The 19,976-nt window shown below is 35.6% G+C and overlaps 1 protein-coding gene across 3 annotated transcripts in view; it reads left to right on the plus strand.

The window, feature by feature from the left end:
• The window catches only part of ADGRB3 (adhesion G protein-coupled receptor B3), an 801,091-nt gene that overhangs the window by 738,330 nt on the left and 42,785 nt on the right, over window positions 1–19,976 (plus strand). For 2 of the 3 annotated variants that reach the window (XM_030859191.2, XM_030859192.2), the window contains 6 exons: window positions 5,805–5,955; window positions 8,606–8,675; window positions 10,994–11,060; window positions 13,957–14,042; window positions 18,301–18,399; window positions 18,728–18,899. In XM_030859191.2, coding sequence (XP_030715051.1) covers window positions 5,805–5,955; window positions 8,606–8,675; window positions 10,994–11,060; window positions 13,957–14,042; window positions 18,301–18,399; window positions 18,728–18,899 — 645 coding nt within the window. The remainder of the gene's footprint in view (window positions 1–5,804; window positions 5,956–8,605; window positions 8,676–10,993; window positions 11,061–13,956; window positions 14,043–18,300; window positions 18,400–18,727; window positions 18,900–19,976) is intronic. The other variant, XM_060283891.1, reaches the window with a different exon arrangement.

Below are 19,976 nucleotides of genomic sequence, written 5' to 3' on the forward strand. Positions count from 1 at the left end.
AATGAAGATATCTTAAATGATCATTGGATTTTGAATTTTATCAAATTCTTTCACATTTATTGATATGATCACATGGTTTCTTTAATCTGTTAATATAATAAATTATATTGAGGGTCACTTTAAATGTTGAAATCATCCTGCATTAGTGGGCACACTTATTTGACAGTGATTTATTATCTTTTTTTCTGTATTTCTGGATTTGATCTTTAATTTAATACTTTCACATTTATGTAGATAAGTGAAAGTGGCTCATAGTTTTCTTGTTCATTTTGATGTCAATGTTATTCTAGCCTTGTAAAATGAATCAGATACTTCTCATCTTTTTCTTTGGTCTGAAAATATTTTATAAAATGGGACTTATAATACATTGTTTGTTAGAATTTGCCAGTAAATTTTTCTGAACCTTCTGTCATTTTTGAAGATTTCTTTTATTACCTTTTACTACCTTTCCATTTTAGCTAAGATTAAATTTTATCTCTCAGGCCAATTTTGATCATTTATGTTTTTCTTGAAGAATGTCCATCTTATGTAGATTTTCAATTATATATATATATATTACCTGCTATTCTTTTATGATACTTTTAATAACATTTTTTATTCCTAATGTTATTTATTTTTCTTTCTCCTCCACCCTTTAAAAAACCACAATAGCCAAAGGTGTAGGTGCTTTATTAGCCTCTTGAATCAGCTTGGGTTTTGTAGATCAATTTGACTCTTTTTAAATTTTTTCATTTGTAATTTCTGCTTTTGTCTTTATAAAACTCCTTCTGATTTCTTTAAGTGGCCCATTTATTTTCATTTTCTCTTGTTTTCTGTCTGTGGCTTTAACTCTCCTGAGTACTGTCATAGTAAAATTGCACAAGTTTTGATACTGATTTTCAGTTCTAAATAGTTTATAATTTGGATTTTAATTTCTCTTTAATTTATTAATTATTTAAAAGTTTTCCCCCCAAGAGGTACAGAATTTTAATTTTGATTTCTAAACTCATTACATTGTAGTTTGTGAAAATGTCCTGTATGTTATCAAACTTCTTAAGTTTATTTTATTCTACTTTCTGTCCTAGCACTAGTTAACTGCTATAAATATTCTATTTGTATTTTAAAGAACTGCACATGTTGTTTCTGATGTATAATATTGCAAAGGAAGAAGATTAATCACTTTTATTGATTGTTATAGTATTCCATATTACTATTTTTCTCCACTTTTCTGTGACTTTCTGAGAGCTATAAGTTTTCTTTCATTGTAAACTTAGTTTGACAGTTTGTCCTTGTAGTTTTCTCAGGTTTTGTTTCATATACTTTGGAAACTTGTGATGAGTTTCATAGAAATGTGTTACTTTGGAAACTTCTTTATGGCCTGCTCCTTTTATCAGTATGAAAAGTCCTTCATCTCTTTTAATGCTCTTTTCAATATTAACATTGTGACATCTGATTTTTTTCTTATTAGCATTTGCTTAATATAGCTCTTTCATCTCTTTATTCTCAGTCTTCCTATGTCATTGTGTTTGAGGTCTCTTATAAACTCATTACTGGATTTATTATTTCTTATGCAGGATAAAAGTTCTTAACGTTTAACTAGTGAATCTAAAGCATTCCCATTTATTGTGATTCCTGTAGTTTGGAATTATTCTTATCCTCATTTAATTTTTCTGTGTATTATATTTTCTAGTTGCCCTTTTGCCTACCATTAATTGGACTGATAGATTTTTCTTAGTTCAATTTTTCTACTATTTTACAAATATATTGTTTCCACCATTTTTGGTTACCTTAACATTGTTAACATAAATGTTCAAACATGTCTTTCTAACATCTAGAGTTACTCAGTATCTGAAATATTCCTGCAGACAAAAAAAGAGGCTTCAACATACTTTTAAATTACCCTGCTCCTTTGCAACTTTTATGTCTCACCTTTTAGCCCTCATTGATAGTATTTTGAATTATATATCCAAGTGGCTATATAATAAATATATATTTTTAATTTTTAATAAGCATTTATTAAGACTTAACATATTTTAATATTGATATTCATGAGACTTCTTTTGTCTCATTCCTTTCTTCTGGATTTTTTATTATTATTGGTTTTTATTGTCTAGCAGTTCTTTCAGAGAGAATCTTAAGGTAATAAACTTCAAAGTTCCTTTCCATTCTAAAAAATGTCTTTATTTCTGCCTCTACCTGAATAATAGTTTTGCTGTGTGTAGAATTCTGCAAAGTTATTTTCCCTTAGAATATTGAAGATAGCCTATTGTCTTCTTATATCCTGGGTTGCTCACAAGGAATCTGACGTCAATGTGATTCTTATTCCTTTGGAAGTAATCTTTCTTTTGACTCTGACAGCTTCTAGGATTTTGTCTTTATTCTTGATGTTCACAGATTTCATCACAATAGATCTTTGTGTGTGTGTGTGTGTGTGTGTGTGTATATCTGTCTTCCAGCTAGAGGATCTTTAATGTTCTGAGAAATTTCCCCATAATATTTCTTTAAAGGCTTCCTCCTCCCTAAATTTTCTCTCTTTTTTTCTTCCAAAAATACTTTTAAACAGATGTAGGAGCCTCTGTATCATCCATATATCGTACATCTCCTACTTTCCATGTCTTAATCTCTGCTCCTAATGGGTAGCTTTGGGCTTGGTATTCTTCATTCCTCCCTCGTCAGCTCTCTGTTTATCAGGCATTTCTCACAGTACCTAGTCTACCATAGTTTACATATCTTTTCTTTCCAGTTATTTTATGCAAACTTTTCTGTTGTCCCTATGGATTGGCAATGAAAAGTGTACGTGAAGGTTATAGGTATAAACTGTCCTCAGTTTGCCAAGTTAAATACCTTTCCAAGTTTTGTAATATTTATCAACAACAGGGAAGGAGGAGCCGAAGAAGTGGATGATGAGCTTGAAGAGCTAGTGAGTGGCAAGCTGTGAAGACCCAGCTCTGATGGAGTTGAGAGCAGACACACATGGGCTGAGTAAAGACAGGGTGTGAGAGGGTGGAGATCACCACAGAGGGTCCGGTGGCAGGAAGAATTGACCAAGAGACAAGACATGAACGTTGACAGAAAAGGAAAATCAGAGTTTGAGTTTATAAGTGGAAAAGTCCCCAGTACTGTGGGGATCCAAGGATGGGTGATCTCTGTGGGTTCCTGATGTGGGATTTAGGTTCTGTGGAAGAAGAAATCAGAGAATCCTGAGCCCCAGACTTAGAGTGGCCACCTTCTGGAAACTGATGGGACAAATGTGAAAATAACAGACTTTATTTGAAAATTGCTATTTATAAAAGTTGTACTTTAAAAGACAGCTTAGCAAATATAAGACATCAGTAGAAAAATCAGTGTGTGTTTCATGAAGTGCATATCTGAGTATACTGATCCTTCACGTGATAATGAAGCAAAATGTAGCTCCCTCTCTCTCAGCATCATAGGGTTTTGCTGTACCCTTTGTACAAGATTAGTTTTGTAACTTTAGACCTCTTTAGTCCACAGATACACCTTTATTACACTGAGACAGCTTAATTCCATACTTGGAGCACTGTCTAGATGTATATGAATTTCATCTGATCATAGTAGGATGCCACCACCCATAGAAATGGGTCTTACTTCTCTCGTTACTGTATATTTCCCCACACACGTTGTGACCATATTATTGTCCCGAGAGACATGAATTCTCAAAATATAAATGTCAGTAACCCCAAATTATTTGTATTAAGTGTATTTCAATTTACATTAGAATTAAAGGGAGTCTCATAAATCCCAAAGTAACAAGCATAATATAGCGAGAGCAAATTAAGTCACTGTAGTGAGACCTTGAGCATTTTACTACTTCTTACAAAATGTCAGTGCCTCTAGCACTTATCATTTAAACATTTCAACATTTTGCATTGTTTCATATAAGCCTGTACTGATAGTTTATAAATCAATAAACACATACAACTGAGAGGAGACGACCAGTTGGAAGGAAATGACAGGTGAATTAGAAAGTGTAACTAGTCCAGGAATTGAATGGAAGGGTTATCTTTGAAATTCAAATCGGGATCAGGGACCACAGATCAAGAAGGAGCAAAGTAATCAGCCTGCAGATGTTTAAACTTCAATGTGGAAAAAACTCTGTGTCTCAAGTACAGGAGGAATCACAGTTGGTTAAAGCTCCTGCATTATGGCTGAAACAGGAGTAAAGGGATGAGGAAGAAGGTGCTGGAAATCCATGACTTTCTCAGACTGAAAGTTATCAATTTCTTTATGGATTGCTTTTTTTTTTACTTTTTATTTTATATTAGAGTTGATTAACAATGTTGTGATTATTTCAGGTGTACAGCAAAGTGATTCAGTTATACATATACATGTATTTATTCTTTTTAAAATTATTTTCCCATTTGGGTTGTTACATAATATTGACCAGAGTTCCCTGTGCTCTACAGTAGGTCCTTGTTGGTTATCCATTTTTAATACAGCAGTGTGTACATGTCAGTCCCAAACTCCCATCAGTTTTGTAAGAATAAACTTAAGTACCAAGTAGATTTAAGTACCACATGAAATAAGGAATCCCATGCTGAAAAATGGTAACAGCATTTTTAGTACTACTTAAAAAATGATGATTATACTCATAATCGATTAAGCAGTTGCCATCTGCCTAGCACAGTCCTACTCAGCATCTGTACATTATCCCTCCTCATTAAATCAACCTGGTGAGATAAACATGGTAAAGTTTTTTTATATATGATTAAAAGAACTGAAAAGCAAAATTAACATCTGGTGAATTTCCAAAGAATAAACAAATAATTTGAATAATTTGGGTTAAATTTTTTTAAAGATATTCTGCTATAGTGGATCAGAATGGAGATGGGAGGATGGGGATTGTATTTTTATTTCTTTGTTATGAGTTTTTAGTGATTTTTTTTGTAGCTCTCTATGTTTTGCTTTTTTTCAATTTTTGGAAACAGCAAGACTGAAACTGACAAAGGAAGAAATTAGTTTGCTTACTGGGACTGGTTTATAAAGACTGGCATTTTAACAAGATTTACACAAAGAAATTATACCAGTAGTGAAGTAAGTAGCAGCCTTTACCAAAATGAAGCTGCTCATCTTTGCAGATGAGTCACAAGTAACTAATGGTGGCACATTTAAGTGATTAAGTCGCACAAAGAAAAAGATCTCTGAAATCATGGCTGTGTACTGCCAGTGACTTGGTTAGCTTTTCAAAATGATTTGATTAGGATACACATTATAGTGTAATAACACAGAGCAATGTATTAAGTGCTTTGAAATACGTATGCTATTTTTTTCTAGGCTATTAGCCAGACCTCATTTTGTACTTTGCCCTTACACCTTGAATATCACACTTGTATAAAAAAGCATAGTAATTTTTTTCTTTTGAAAGGCTGTGGCGATATAATCTTAACATCAACAGATAATACAACAAAGCATTATTGGTTAAAAAGGAAGGATAAAGAAAGTACCAAAAAGAATTATGCAACATGTCTGTAACTTAAATTAACCCAAAGAAAGGATCATTCCCATAATTATGTTTCAAGAAAAAAATTCAAGTAAAGTATTAATTTAAATCTCCCTAGAGTTTAAATTTACATTCAGGCTTCACCTCATAAAAAACCGAACACACAAGTGGAATTAGGACATTTTTTTCTATCATAGATAATGTACAGCATAAAGACTCCAGGGTCTCTAATTTCTGTAAATAATTACTCTGTCACAAAGCAGAGGTAGATATTTGAAGTAAAAGCAATGGGTTGGAGATTAACAACCTTCTGAAGGACATGTGATGCCCGCATATTAAGTGTGAGTCTTTTCTGTTTCCACAGAGCATCTGTACAACCACCACTGCATTTTTGCACTTTTTCTTCCTGGCTTCATTCTGTTGGGTTTTGACTGAGGCGTGGCAATCATATATGGCTGTAACTGGAAAAATTAGGACGCGGCTTATAAGGAAACGCTTTTTGTGCCTTGGATGGGGTAAGCATATTAATATTCCCTTTCGTGCTCTTGTTAAAATGACCTTGAACACTTCTGTAATGAATGAAGCTGGAGAGTGTGATTATCCCCAGGCTACTTTGTCTAATTTGATATGAGGAAGTGGAAATATAGGAGGCTGGTCATATTTGAACATTCTTTGAGCGTTTGGAACTTTAAAAAGGAGTGAATATTAGATGACCACGTAGCTGGTCAGTTGATAATCAATAGTGCCCACGTGGTAGGAAATGAGACCTGAGGTATCTACAGACAAGGAATCAAAGTGTTCTCTACTAATAGGTTCTGGAAACACAAAATGTCTTAAGATGTTCAGGGCTCAAAGCATGATGTTCTAGTCATGTACACTAACCATGTACTGTACTCCCCACAAGAAAACTCTGAGGACTCCATTTCAATAGAACTATTCGCGTCACAGGAGAAAGCTGTTCAGACCGTGAGTGAAACCTCATGGCTAGTCTGTGGGGTCCTCAAAGGAAACACAGACTTGCTGATGGGCTGAGGATGAATTAATTCTTCATTAGGAAAAGTTTCTGTCACATTGACTTATGAAATGGACATCTGGAAGACCTATACATTTCAAAGGACCAATTCTAAAGTTTAATTGGAATTAATAAATTGGTTTAATTATAATTAATTAGTTTAATTCACTTAAGAAACTAGTTTTAGGGAAAAAAACAGGATTTTGTCTTATTTGCCTTTGAGTTTCAAAAGACCTGCACTAAAAAACTTGGAGAATTTTGGACCAAATATATAAGAAATGCCTAATGTACCAGAAGACTGGAGAATAGGATGCTAGAGGGACCCTGAAAAATTAGAAATAAGTGGACTTATTACCATACCAGAATAATTCATGCTGGAAAATATAGGACCAAGAACACGAGGATTATCCATCAGTTTTCAGCTAGGGGATGTCATGTCTGCACAGGGAAATGGGAAAACCATTAAGAAGAGATTGGAGAATGTAATGTACTTACAGTTTCTTAAAAGTTTTGTCTGGATTTCATGTTAAAGACCTTCTAAAGTTGAATCAGGAATTGATTAGGTCTAAGAACTACAGTATGCAGGGAAATGAAGACTTTCCTTGAAGCATAAAGAGTAGCAATTTTCAGGAACCTTAGCTACCTTATTTAACATCATTACCAAAGATGATATTGAGGAGAAGGGTGCACAGCTGGTCTCCAGGATGACAGCTAATATTAAACTCCTCTGGGTAGCAAAAAAGCTAAACCAATGGTTCTAGACTGTCAGGAGGTCTGGGAGTGGGCAGAATAGTAGCATATGAGTTTCATGATGGCAAAGGGCAACATAATAATTTAGAAAAATTTTAAATCTAAATTGTATGGAATGAAGATTATTAGCTCTTCAGCTAGCATCCAGAAGAGAATTTTTATCTAACAAACTCGGTCTGGTCAATCAAAAATTTCAACTATATGAAAAAGGAAGAGAAGATGGAGGACAAGAAAGGGGGAGGAAGAGACATTATACATATAATTATATACATACATATATTTACAAATATATGTGTGTACATATATATATGTGTGTATACACATATATATATATACAGAGAGATATATACATATACACATACATATAATATCATATATATGCAGAGAGAGGGAGAGACCAGCATTTGTTTAAAAGAACATGGTGTGTTCCTCAGAGGTGCTCTTTACAGTTCCCATCATTTAAACCTCGTGAAGGAATGTGATATCATTTGAAGATTCCCAGAAGAGAATAAGAAAAAATGATAGGAAGAAAGAAGATGGATGGAGGGGACACAGGAAGATGATGGATTTTTCAACCTGAGAACACAAACATGGTCTTCCTGATAAAAAGGCATGACCGGATAAACCATTAGGTTAGACTGAACTCCATTCGCCAAAAACAGGGAGTTTCCACTGAACTTGAGCAAGGTAAGCATGATTCATAGAAACATAAACCGAAAGATGTCAGGTTGGAATTGGTGCAGGAATGCAGGCACTTGAATGCCAAGAGGGACTAAGTATTGTCCGGAGTGATACCTACCTAGAGGTTCATGAAGAAAAACTGGCATAAATTCCCTGAACTTTGTTCAGGATTGTTAAAGGAGTATGGGCAGGAAGCCTAAAAATCAATTCCTCGAGCCCTTAACCCTGTTCCTACATTCTTGTTATAAGTAAATCATAAAGAAGTAAGTGATTTATTTTTTCTATCTTATTATAAGTACAACTTGATGTGGATCGATATGAGGCCAACTGAATGTTCCATTTCTGTGATACTCCATCACACCAGAACATCCTTTTTTTGCCTTTCTGATTTTATAAATATAAATTTCCTTTATAAGAGTGTAAACCCCTAGGGAAAAAAACAAAAGATATACTAAATCTCTGTTATGAGTTTCCTTTAAACCCATGTCAAATGCGGTGGTAACCTAGCAACATCAGAGAAATGCGCTGACTTAAAAACCCAGCTGGTGTACTCATGTTTTTGTACTTGGAAGAAATTTTGTAATGGAAACATACTTTATGAAGTGATTCATCTGAAGGTAGTTCCTCCGATTTCAGCACTCCAAGTTTGTTCTGGCTTTGCTTGAGCCAGTGTGCACAGTGGTTGTAGCTGAATGTGAAGTGTGACAATGCTTTTCTTGCAGGTTTACCAGCATTAGTGGTGGCCACATCAGTAGGCTTCACCAGGACAAAAGGATATGGCACTGATCACTAGTAAGTCCGTCCACAGTGATAAATCTTGTTTATTATTAAGTAAATCATCAAATATGCTTCATTAGTCTTGGCTGGCACTGCTGATGGCTTGCACTTTATCACTGAGTCATTAACAATGGTATAAGTCATATTACTGAGGAATGATGGAAGTGGCTTAAATGCACAAAAGTTAAACACTAAATGCTGCAGGACTATTCAGAATTCTTGTTTCAGTCTCCCATGTCTTTGTAAGACCAGCGTCCTTAATTTCTAAAATATTTCAATATTTACTTTGCATGTTCAATCTCAGATACCTTTTTTAAAGAACTGGATAAACCTTGAAATGTTTACATTTTAGAATATGATTCCGATCTGAGCTTCTGATTTCACAGATGATAGTATATACTGGTAGCCACCAAATTATGTCACGTTAGTTCAAGTTTTGTTGCTATGTTAGGGTAATGCATATTGAAACCTGTAGGTCAGGGAATCAATAGACTCCAAATCAGAAAATTCCTGGGCTGTGGAAGAAATTAGAAGGGAGAAAAAGGGATGTGGCGTCAGCCCACCCTAATCAGAGCTGGAATACTTATAACATTCTATGAGAGAATTTATAAGTCAAGACTAAATTTAATATTTCAAATGTAAAGCAATGCACTTTCATATTTTACTTCATCTGCTCTTTCAAGTTGAGGAGACAGTAGAGAAATGAGGAAAGAGATGTGCATCTTATTAGAGGCATACGTCTTAAAGGGAGATGCCCTGTTTAACTGTGCTCAGGTTTGAGATAGGGATTGTTGTTAATGAGGCCCTCCGGTGGGTACATCCAACTGGAGAGTGTGCCAAAAGACACCACTTCACCTGCCACCCGAAAGAAACCTCCAAAGAATTGCAAGAACTCATGTCATCAGAGCACTTGCTTTTCTTATGCAATCGACAGTACAGAAAAACTCCCTGGTAGCATATGCTGTAGAGCAGTCCTAGTACAGCACCATTACCTTTAAGCTATTGCTTTTCACAGTAGCATGCCTCTTTTTGAAAGGCACCATGTTGGGGACATGGAAAGAAGTAGGATTATAGATGGCACAGTTCCAGCTTTCAAGGAGTGTATGATTAACAATGAATGCAATACGATGAGGAATGTATCAGTTTGAAGGTGAATTTACACAAAAATGCAGTAGAAATTGAGTAACAGTCTCAGAGACACCAAACTGAAGCATTCTATCAGACTAAGGGCTTTTTCTCCAGGTATTTTATTTTTAAAATAGATATTAAATCGTCGACCTCCAAGTGGAAAAGTAGACTTTTATCTATGCACTGTTATGGCCAAGGAGCAATAACTAGATGCAGACTTTGAATCCACACACACACGCACACACGCACGCATGCACACACGCATGCACTGATTTACATAGTAACATTCACCTTATTAAGTGTATATAATTCTGTGAGTTTTAACAAATGCATAAGTCATGTAACCACCACCACAGCCAATATAGAAAAGTTCTTAGAAGAGAGAGAACAGTTATTGTTAATTGTTGATTGTTGGTCACTTTGGAGGCAGTCTGCTGATTCTGAGGACTGAGAAATAATACGGAAAGGGTCAGAGGTCAAAGACAAGTGCATGAAATGGTGGGCATGACTGCATCAAGGGGACCTCTTGACAGCCCTCTGCTATGAGAGAATGAGTGTTTTTACCTAAGTGGTTACCATGTCTCTAGCAATGCAAACCTGCCTCTCTTGGTGAAGCTAGTAATTGAAACAAACACAGCTGTATTTATTTTTATTCAAAAGCTTATCTTCAGTGATTTTTTTAGTAGTCTAAGAAAAAGTAAAATTAGAAGAAAACAAAGCATGCAAAATGTAGATTATCCATTCTTTGCAATGATGGCTTTTAAACCAATGTCTCCCACTATCTCAATGGTCTCAAAGAAGAACAGGTAAATGGCACATATAAGACTCTAAAAACATGCTGTTCTTGCTTCAAAGTATATTTGAAAAATTCCGTAATGGATGTAAAGCAGCATTTTACAAAACTTAATCATCACCTTTGTACTGAAAGTCAGTATAAAAATCTCACTGCAAGAGTAATTTGTCTAAAATGTTTTAACTGCCCAACAGTAAGACCTTATAATCAAAGCGTCTTTTCTGTGAGAGGTATATAGTATTTCTTACTCACTAAATGAGCTAATCTTAGCTTTTTTCCACTTCTTCTGTGCTATTTTTTTTAAACTACAAACCTTTGAAATATGCCAAAATTCCAAGTTATTTGTATCACACTTTAGTGGTTTAACCCTTATCACTAATTTTTGTTAGTTTTTATCTGATGTTATTTTCAGCTGCTGGCTCTCCCTTGAAGGAGGACTGCTCTACGCTTTTGTGGGACCCGCAGCTGCTGTTGTCCTGGTAAACACCGAAATCAACTTAGTTTGTTTTCTTAGCAAAGGAAGGTTACCTCGTTTCCATTAGAGAGACACTTCCGTATTGTGTAGAAATGTTAAAGTTCAATGAATCTTTGCTTAAATTTGAATGTTAACTGTCATTCAGTCCTTTATTACGCTAAAATATTCTTATTTTGAAGGCTGAAGAATTAAACGTGGGAGTGTGGGATTTCTCTTACAGGAATTTCACATTTGTGACGAAGTTTAAGTTTTGGTAAATTCTTCCTCATTAATGTATAGAATTTCATCATTATTATTTCAACTTCACACTACTCTGTATGAGCTACATAGTTATTAAGATCTCTTAACAATAACTGTGGCTGATACCAAATAGCAACAAGAAAATATATGTTCGTGGGTAAAAGTTTCTTAGCCTCCGTGCTGCAGACATCTTGAGCTGGACATTTCTTTGTTGTGAGGCTGTCCTGTGTATTTATCAGCACCCCTGGCACCTACCTACTAAATACCAATAATACCCTTCAGTTGTTAACAATCAGAAAATGTCTCCAGACATTTCTCAATGTTCTCTGGGGGCAAAAATCTCCCCCCCACCCCGGCCCTGGCCCCAGTTGAGAACCCCTGCCATATGTTATGCATAAGTTATACAAATTTTTCTTTTCTGAATCAGAAAATAATTCCTTTACATGTTTGTTTATAGGAACATGAAAATTTCCCACTAATCTGCCTTTCTTTCTCTCTCTCTGAATTTATTGATTACAAATCTTTCTTGCCTAATAAATCTTTGAAAAATGTTAGAGAGTAAAGAAACGATCTGAATGAAATACAAAGATCCATTTCGCTGTACAATTAGATTTCTAATTGAAAAGTTACCCTTTGGTTTCTTGAACAATTCATTCAATAAATTGGAAGCTAGCGATATCTTTCTTAATAACTCTGCGTGACTTTTCTTCCTGTAAAGCTTGTCCTTCCGCCTCTAAATTATAACAGAGAGCAGGAACTGTGTGTGACTCACAAGAAAAAGAAAATCTAGGCATGAGGGTTAGAAGAGCATAGGGCAAATGAAACTATTGCACACATTTTTGTCTGCTGCATTAAATTTTTATGTAATCAATTGAATTATTTCCCTAGGCTACTAGGTTAACATACCTATAACCCTAAAATGAAGAAACAAAAAGTACGTGCATAATTGAAAGATAAAAGGTCTTTGGAGTGGTGATGAATCCCCTCATGATTAAATTGTAGATAAATTGAATCCATGGAATACACTTTCTATTTTTTAGTTCAAATAATAGACGTACAAAGATGAGTAACTCTTTCTCTTGATCAAATGGCATCTTGTAAGGAAGCTATGAAGAGTGACACCTAAGTCCTTACCTCACGGGTGCTTTGGATCTTCCTTACACCAGTAATTCAGCAGATTTCAGCTTTATGTTCCGTCTGCCCAAAGCATGTTGGAGAACTGGAAGTTTCTTTTTTTACTAACTGGTCATCCTGCTTCATTTAAAACAGAAGTCTTGTGAACTGCTAGTTTCAGTGTAAAGGCTTCACCATTTGCATTGGGGGTCGCACCAAGATTCTTTTGACCATGGAGGGTGAGGGGCAGGAAGGCAAAAAGGAGAAAATATTTCTCCTTGATTATCTATCTTGGTTCCAGCATTGTACTGGATTCCTTTATCAGGAAGCTCTGGTAGGTTAGAGAACCGGGAGCTCTTAGAATAAAGCTGCTACATATAGACCACGGTGGGGCTTCCCTGTTGGTCCAGTGCTAAAGAATCCACCTTACAATGCAGGGGACGTGGGTTCGATCCCTGGTCAGGGAGCTAAGATTCCACATGCCGCGGGGCAACTAAGCCCGTGTGCCACAACTCCTGAGCTCTCGCGCCTCAACAAGAGAGCCCGCGTGCCACAACTACAGAGCCCACGCAACCTGGAGCCTGCGTGCCACAACTAGAGAGAGAAAACCTGCACGCGGCAACGAAAGATTCTGCATGCCTCGTGGAAGATCCCGTAAGATCCTGCATGCCGCAACTAAGACCCGACGCAGCCAAAAATAAATTAAATAAATAAATAAATAATAAATAAATCTTTAAAGAAAAATAGACCACAGCAATCTCTACAGCTTTTTACAATTTGACTTGAGAAAGACAAATATGTGTGATTTCATTTCAGCTGTATTATGCAAAAGACCTTTTGAGTGGGTGAGAGAGTCTTAGGAAAGGCTGAGAAGGGTTCAATAGAGCACACTGTAAAAATTAGTGTTAGTGTACATCTTAAAGGATGCAGCTGAGTTGAAGAGGCTTTCTCCTTTGTCTAGAAAAGCATGGTGCATTAAAATGCTCCCTACCTCATGGGAGAAATAGCTGCACACTGTGCAGAATTGAGGCGCTCTGTTCTCCCAGCTGGGAGCAACAACAAATCCTTAGCACCTTTGGATGCCAGGGCTCACCCTAGCCACACACTGCGAGACAAAGTCTTTTGATTCCCAGGCATAGGGTAAAACTCATTAACCAATTTACTTTATTCAAGGATGACTCAGAGAGAAGAATGCCAGCTTGGCATAGTATGGCAATTGAAAAGTTCGGCAGTTGAATGTTAATTTCCTCAGTGTAAGCTGCAAAGCATAGAAATTAAATGTGCTTAATGCACTTTAAAACATTAAGGTCACACACCTTTCCAACTCATGAGGATCCTTTAAGAGACAGACACTAACACCACTGTTAAAGTGTCCCAGTTTCCTTTACACACTTGTAAAATATTTGAGAAGTGCTTCCTATCACTACCATTGTGAGTATATAATTCTGCCGAGGTTGTGAATGGATAAAAGTGGGTTTTCAGGAAAAATCAGGGACCCGATCCCCTTCAATATCATTGAAAGGCCAACCTTTGTTTCTATTTGACAGGTCAACATGGTGATTGGCATTTTGGTATTTAATAAACTTGTTTCAAGAGATGGGATCCTAGATAGAAAGCTGAAACACAGAGCCGGGTAAGCTGCAACTGGTGGATTTCGAAGGGTCTTTACCAGTGCGTCCCATACTCCAATCCCAGGTCACCGACTGCATTTGACCGTGCCTTGAATTTTGTTCTTGACAAACTGGTGTGTATGGTAGATTCTGTCATTCAAGTTTCCAATGGGCTATTCCTAAAGAGGTGGGACCAAAATCTGAAAATAATTAAAAAGACCATTAAGAAAATCTGGATTTGTATGTGCATATTGTCTCTTTGTAAGATAAGATTAAATGTTAAGACTAGCCTTGAAATTCTTGTCCTTGGGTGTGGGCTTCCAAAGACCTCCTAGTTTTAGTCACAAAGGACAGTAGGGTAGATTGAACATAATTTCAGTATGGGACACAAGAGAATCAGGACAAGCAAACCTTAGGAGGGCAAAATACTACATTTTCTTTGATTCATTGTATATATCAGAAAAAGTCTTCACTTGAAATAATCACTTCTGAAACACTATTCTTATCATATGTATTCATTTTTATGACATGTTCACTATAACTTGCTACAAAGAGTTACTCATAATTGTCACTTGCACATTTTAACCACTTATAAAATTTTGAAAAACATGTCCTTTAATTTTACTGTCATTGTAATATCACCATATCTAATGACTTAATAACATTTCATGAGCAGGTTGATAGCAGCTTTTTAAGGTTATATTGTTAGCTCATATAAATTTGTAAAAACTTGAATGAAATATTAATGCCTTTGAGTTTCCCTTTGTATCATTTTTTATAAAAAGTTTATAGCTTTCTCCTTTCTGTTTGACTGTACTTTCATTCAAAACTTAACCCTTAATTGTTCTCATTTCTTTAATAATTTATGTATTCTTTAATAGGCATAGTATTTTATCACTGACTGGTGGGAATTTCAAGTCCTTTGTGTATTTATAATCTATGTAATGATTTATAAGACAAGATAGTCCAGGCAGTTTTTTTTCCTAGTAAAAGACTAGGTTTAATGGCTTTCAGTATAAAATTGGATATCAATCATATCAAGCATTAGAACTTGCAGTGATGAATAAAAACATCATTGGAGGCTCCTTTCTGAGGGGGAATCACTTCCTATCTAGAGACTGTCTTCACTTCAGATGAATCTCTAAAGCAACTTGAAATAGGCAGACTTGAACTTGTACAGACACTGAGCTTTCTATACCATGTGAACTTGAAACTGTCACACTATTACTCATTAGTCTGACGTATGGTTAGAATTGGAGCAATAGCTACTTCAGTTATTTCTTGCCTAGATTAATCATGTTAGAATAAATTGTTCATATTGGGTACTGGATATAGAAACTCAGTTCTGCCACTAGTGGTGTAGACTTGTATAATTATTATTTTTAATTGGGGGGTGGAGTGGGTTAGTGGTTAGGATAAAGCTTTAAAATAAAATAGAAATCCACGCTCAGTATTTAGCTCTGCAGTTTCCTAGCTGTGTGTGGGGATAATAACTCTCGCCTCATAATAGAGTCTATGAAATACAATGTGTATAAAACTTTCATTAGAATTTCTAGCAAATAGCAAGCACTCACTCAGCAGGTGGTGGCTATTGTTATGATGGGTGAAATGAAGAAACCAAGCTGCACAGCTGGCTTGCAAAGGACCCTGAACTTCTGTCAATCATTTTACTATTCCTGACACCGAAGTCAGAAAAAGAGACGAGATTATCAGAATGAGCTTAATGCTAAGGATTTATTAAACTCAGTCAGAATTTTTTTCTCATTTGATTATTTTATACGTAACATCCAGTTCGATTCACATAGCTCTTTGGAAGAGATAATATAGGTTTAGGAGAAATGACAACATTGTCATATTATGAATTTAGAAATTACCCATTTCAATCTACAGAGTAATTTTTAAACCTTTATTTCTAAAAATATCATTAGAAGTTACACCTGTTTTACTGGAAAAACTGAGTCAAACAGTTTTTTGTTTTTTGTTTTTTTTCTGGTACAAAGGCCACTGCTGGAGAAATAGGGGTGATGTTAATACAAGTTGTAGAAGCAGAATGCTGCTTACTGTCCAAAGCAGAAAAGGACTATTAACAAATTAATGACTCTAGGCTTAAATATTTTTTCTATAGTAGAAAATCTTATTTTAGCTTAAAGATTGAAATTTGCTCTCTATTCCAAAGTGTGATTGAATGTCTTTTTTTAGAAGATATGAGTATTTGCAGCTAATTTTTAGTTCACAGAGAAGCAGTGGGACCAGTAATAAAGACTTCAGTGAAGAACAAATAATCAGAATTATCTAAAGAAACATTGGGCAGGAAGCTAATTGATTAACTTAACAATTGATCTCCCTAATTGTAAATATTGACCATTTCAGGTTGTTTGCATATATATATATATATATATATATATATATATATATATATATATAACAAGTGTTTCTTTTGAAACATTATTATTTATTTAGAATCAAATATGGTACCAAGATGTTCCTCCTCCCATTTTATCTACTTCTTCTATCTATTCCCTTTCTTCTTTTTATCATCAATTATTAGAAACTGCCAGGCATATAGTTTATGCTCAGTAAAGATTTATAAAGGAATGAGTGAATGAATATTTAAATAATAGTACAATAGTTTGACAAGTTTTGTAATACCCAAACTAGATTAACTTTTTCTGATACATAAGTGTATTTACCAAGGGGGAATTTACTGCAAATATCAACACATCTTATATAAAATGATAGTTGGAAAGAATGAAAACAAGATACAATGACATGTGTCTTTTTAGAACATCTCAAGTAAAATATTTTATTTTCTCTTTTTTTTTCTGCAACAGAACTTTCTCATCTACTATTTTAAAGTATATATTGTGGAGACCACTTGTCTAGGCATTCTCCTGGGAGCAGTTTCACACACACACCGGCCATTGGGGCATTCATGAACCAAACTGGGTAGACTCTTATTACTTCTTATTTAGAAAAGTCTGGACACCTGTGTCTAGTACATATGCCCTGGGTTGAAACAGTAAAGTGAACGGTTTAGAATCATATTCTCCACCCCCATATCTAACTCTGAGAGCTTTGATTTTTCTCACGGGATCTACAGGTCAATTTACTTAATAGCTTTCAGATTTATCATCTCATCCAAGTGCAACTCAACAGTGAAGGCACGTCTTTGAAAGAAACCAGACTTTCTGAATTAGGAGCCCCTTATGACTTTCTCTGTTCTGCCATTTTTATTTTACACATAGTAATACAGGCCCACCACAATATTATTTTTTTGAAAAACCTACTGGGCAAACCTATATTTTAGACATAAACATCACATGGGAATGGACAAGAGACCACAGAAAATTATTTTAAAGTGTTTTGAAATTTGATTCAAGTAATTCTTTTTGGTTTTTCCTAAAACTATAGGGTTCTAAAAACGAGTCATTTTCAAAGGACTTTTTTCTAAAGAAAAATGTGTCAAGTTTTTCTACGTAGTGTGACTTTGCTTCTATGAGATAATAGATTGAATCTGAATTTACCTGCAATATCCTCTAGACTTGAATAGACCATTTAAAAGCTATTGGAGTCTATGACAAAATGTGCAGAAAGAATATTTTGAACTTGGTGACTATGTTAAGTGTGTTTTATTAAAGCAGAAAACTATCACTCTTTTTATTATCAACTAATATTTCATCAAATTTCATCAGCCCCTATATTCAGATCATCCTAAAATATAGACAGTACATTGATGCTATAAGAAATTTCCAAATATGAATATGTTGAGATAAAAGCTACATCTTCCACAAATGACTAAAAGCCTAAAATATATATCTCCCTATATTGGACTTCTGAGATACATGTGTACATTTCAGAAGGTTTTAATTGATATTATGTGTCTTCTGTAAGTGACATTGAAAATATTTGAAGCTAGGAATCCTTACCTGTTTGATTATCAAGGGTCTGAATAAAGGGTTTTCACTGTATGTCTACACAAACACATGCTTTTGTTTAACTCAGTGTATTGGGCAACTTTGATCTGTAGACACAAGGGCCATTTATGGTGTAAATTATGGAAATATGCTTCTCATGTAACAAAGGCCCATATTATTAAGCGGTGAATGTTACAAAAATAATGTGTAGTGTAAATGCATCTTTAACACGACAGAGAGCATTCTTCTTTGATAAATATACTTTTCTGCATGAAATCGTATTTAAAAGCTAACTTGCAGTGGCAACTTTTTTTTTGGTGACAATTCAATATTTTGTTCTTTTTGTGGGTGTTCTGTTTGTTTGCAGTCAGATGAGTGAGCCTCATAGCGGTTTGACGCTCAAATGTGCCAAGTGTGGAGTAGTTTCAACAACAGCTTTGTCAGCCACCACCGCCAGTAATGCCATGTTAGTCCCAATCATTTACATCTTCTTGTGACAAATCTTTTACCGTGCATGTGAGAAAATGCTACGATGGAAAAAAAAAAAAATCATGTTTGCTAATATTAGAGCTAAGAGCATACTTAAATATTTATAGTTTGCAACGGCTTTTGTAACGATTGTGGGATTGTTTATCAAAAAATAAATAAAACTATCAAATGTTATCTGCTTTGTGGTTTCCAAGTTAATGTCTTGGTGCCACCTACAAGAATGCTTTGTTGAACTGGGGTTTGGTTATCGCCTGGGGCATACGTATGTGCAGCTACGTAATGTCGCTTCCTCTGTGTTCCAACAGGGCGTCTCTTTGGAGCTCCTGTGTGGTGTTGCCCCTTCTGGCTCTGACGTGGATGTCTGCAGTTCTGGCCATGACAGACAAACGCTCCATCTTGTTTCAAATACTTTTTGCTGTGTTTGATTCATTGCAAGGCTTTGTGATTGTCATGGTCCACTGCATTCTCCGGAGAGAGGTGAGAAAGATCATTCTGCAAGAGAGAAGAATGATACCTAGAAGAGTCTTTTCCATGTTAACAAATAGGATCTTTTCTTTTAATAACTTGATCTTCAGGTTAAAGCTGGTCTCCTCTAAAGACAATCGTTTGGGAGTCAACGCTAAAGAGAAATGAAAAGGCAAAGGCAAAGTTCAAGGGGGCTCCTTGGACTCTGAAGGTGACAGATTAGAACAGATGGGGTGATGCAAGGAAAAACGCAACCAGAGGTGCCAAGAGCCAGGGACAGTGGGTTCAAGAGAGGCTATGATGCAATCATAGGTGTAGATAAGAGCATGGGCGGCGTACCTAAAATGTAATTGCGATGGTATTTCTTAAACCTGTTCCTTAACTCATGCTTCTACACACAGCATAACCTCATTCCTCATACTTGACAGACTTTGTTTTAGAAAGAAAATGTTGAAGATGAACGAGGGGTTCTTTTGTCTCTGTACTAAGGTGCGGTTAAGGTTACTCAAAGGGGATGATTTTGATATGGATGACAATGCTAAGAAAATACAAAATATGGACACAGTGGAGCATGATTGGGCAGTAATTGTCCCCAAGGACTGTAGGTCTGTAATCACAGTGCTTCTCCAGGTCCTGGTGAGGTTTGTTGGCAGCAGTGAAGGAAAGAAGTCATCCTTCATGAGACACTAACCTGCACCAAATCCATCAAGATCAATGATGGAGTTCAGACTTGAGTTGTTTAGGGATAAAATATTGTTTTCCAACTGGTGCAACAATTATTCCGAGTGCTTGCAAGCACCAATACGGTGTTTACAAGGTTTAGGAATCATTTGAGCATTTACTCTGGGGACGGTGGTGACTAAAACACACAGTGACACAGTGCCATGCTAGTAATTTTGAGAAGATGGTCTCCACTGTCATTTCACATTATCTAGCTTGTTTGAGAACTCTATTGTGATGGGCACATTGCAAAAAGACACATGCGCATCTGAGTACACATCCTATAGCTTTCACATTGATGAGTGATGGTAAGCACAGGTTTTTACCTCATTTACCAGATGAGGAGAACAGCATTTCTGAGCTACTTTA

The sequence above is a fragment of the Globicephala melas genome, chromosome 14, assembly GCF_963455315.2.
Source record: "Globicephala melas chromosome 14, mGloMel1.2, whole genome shotgun sequence".
Classification (NCBI taxonomy): Eukaryota; Metazoa; Chordata; class Mammalia; order Artiodactyla; family Delphinidae; genus Globicephala; species Globicephala melas.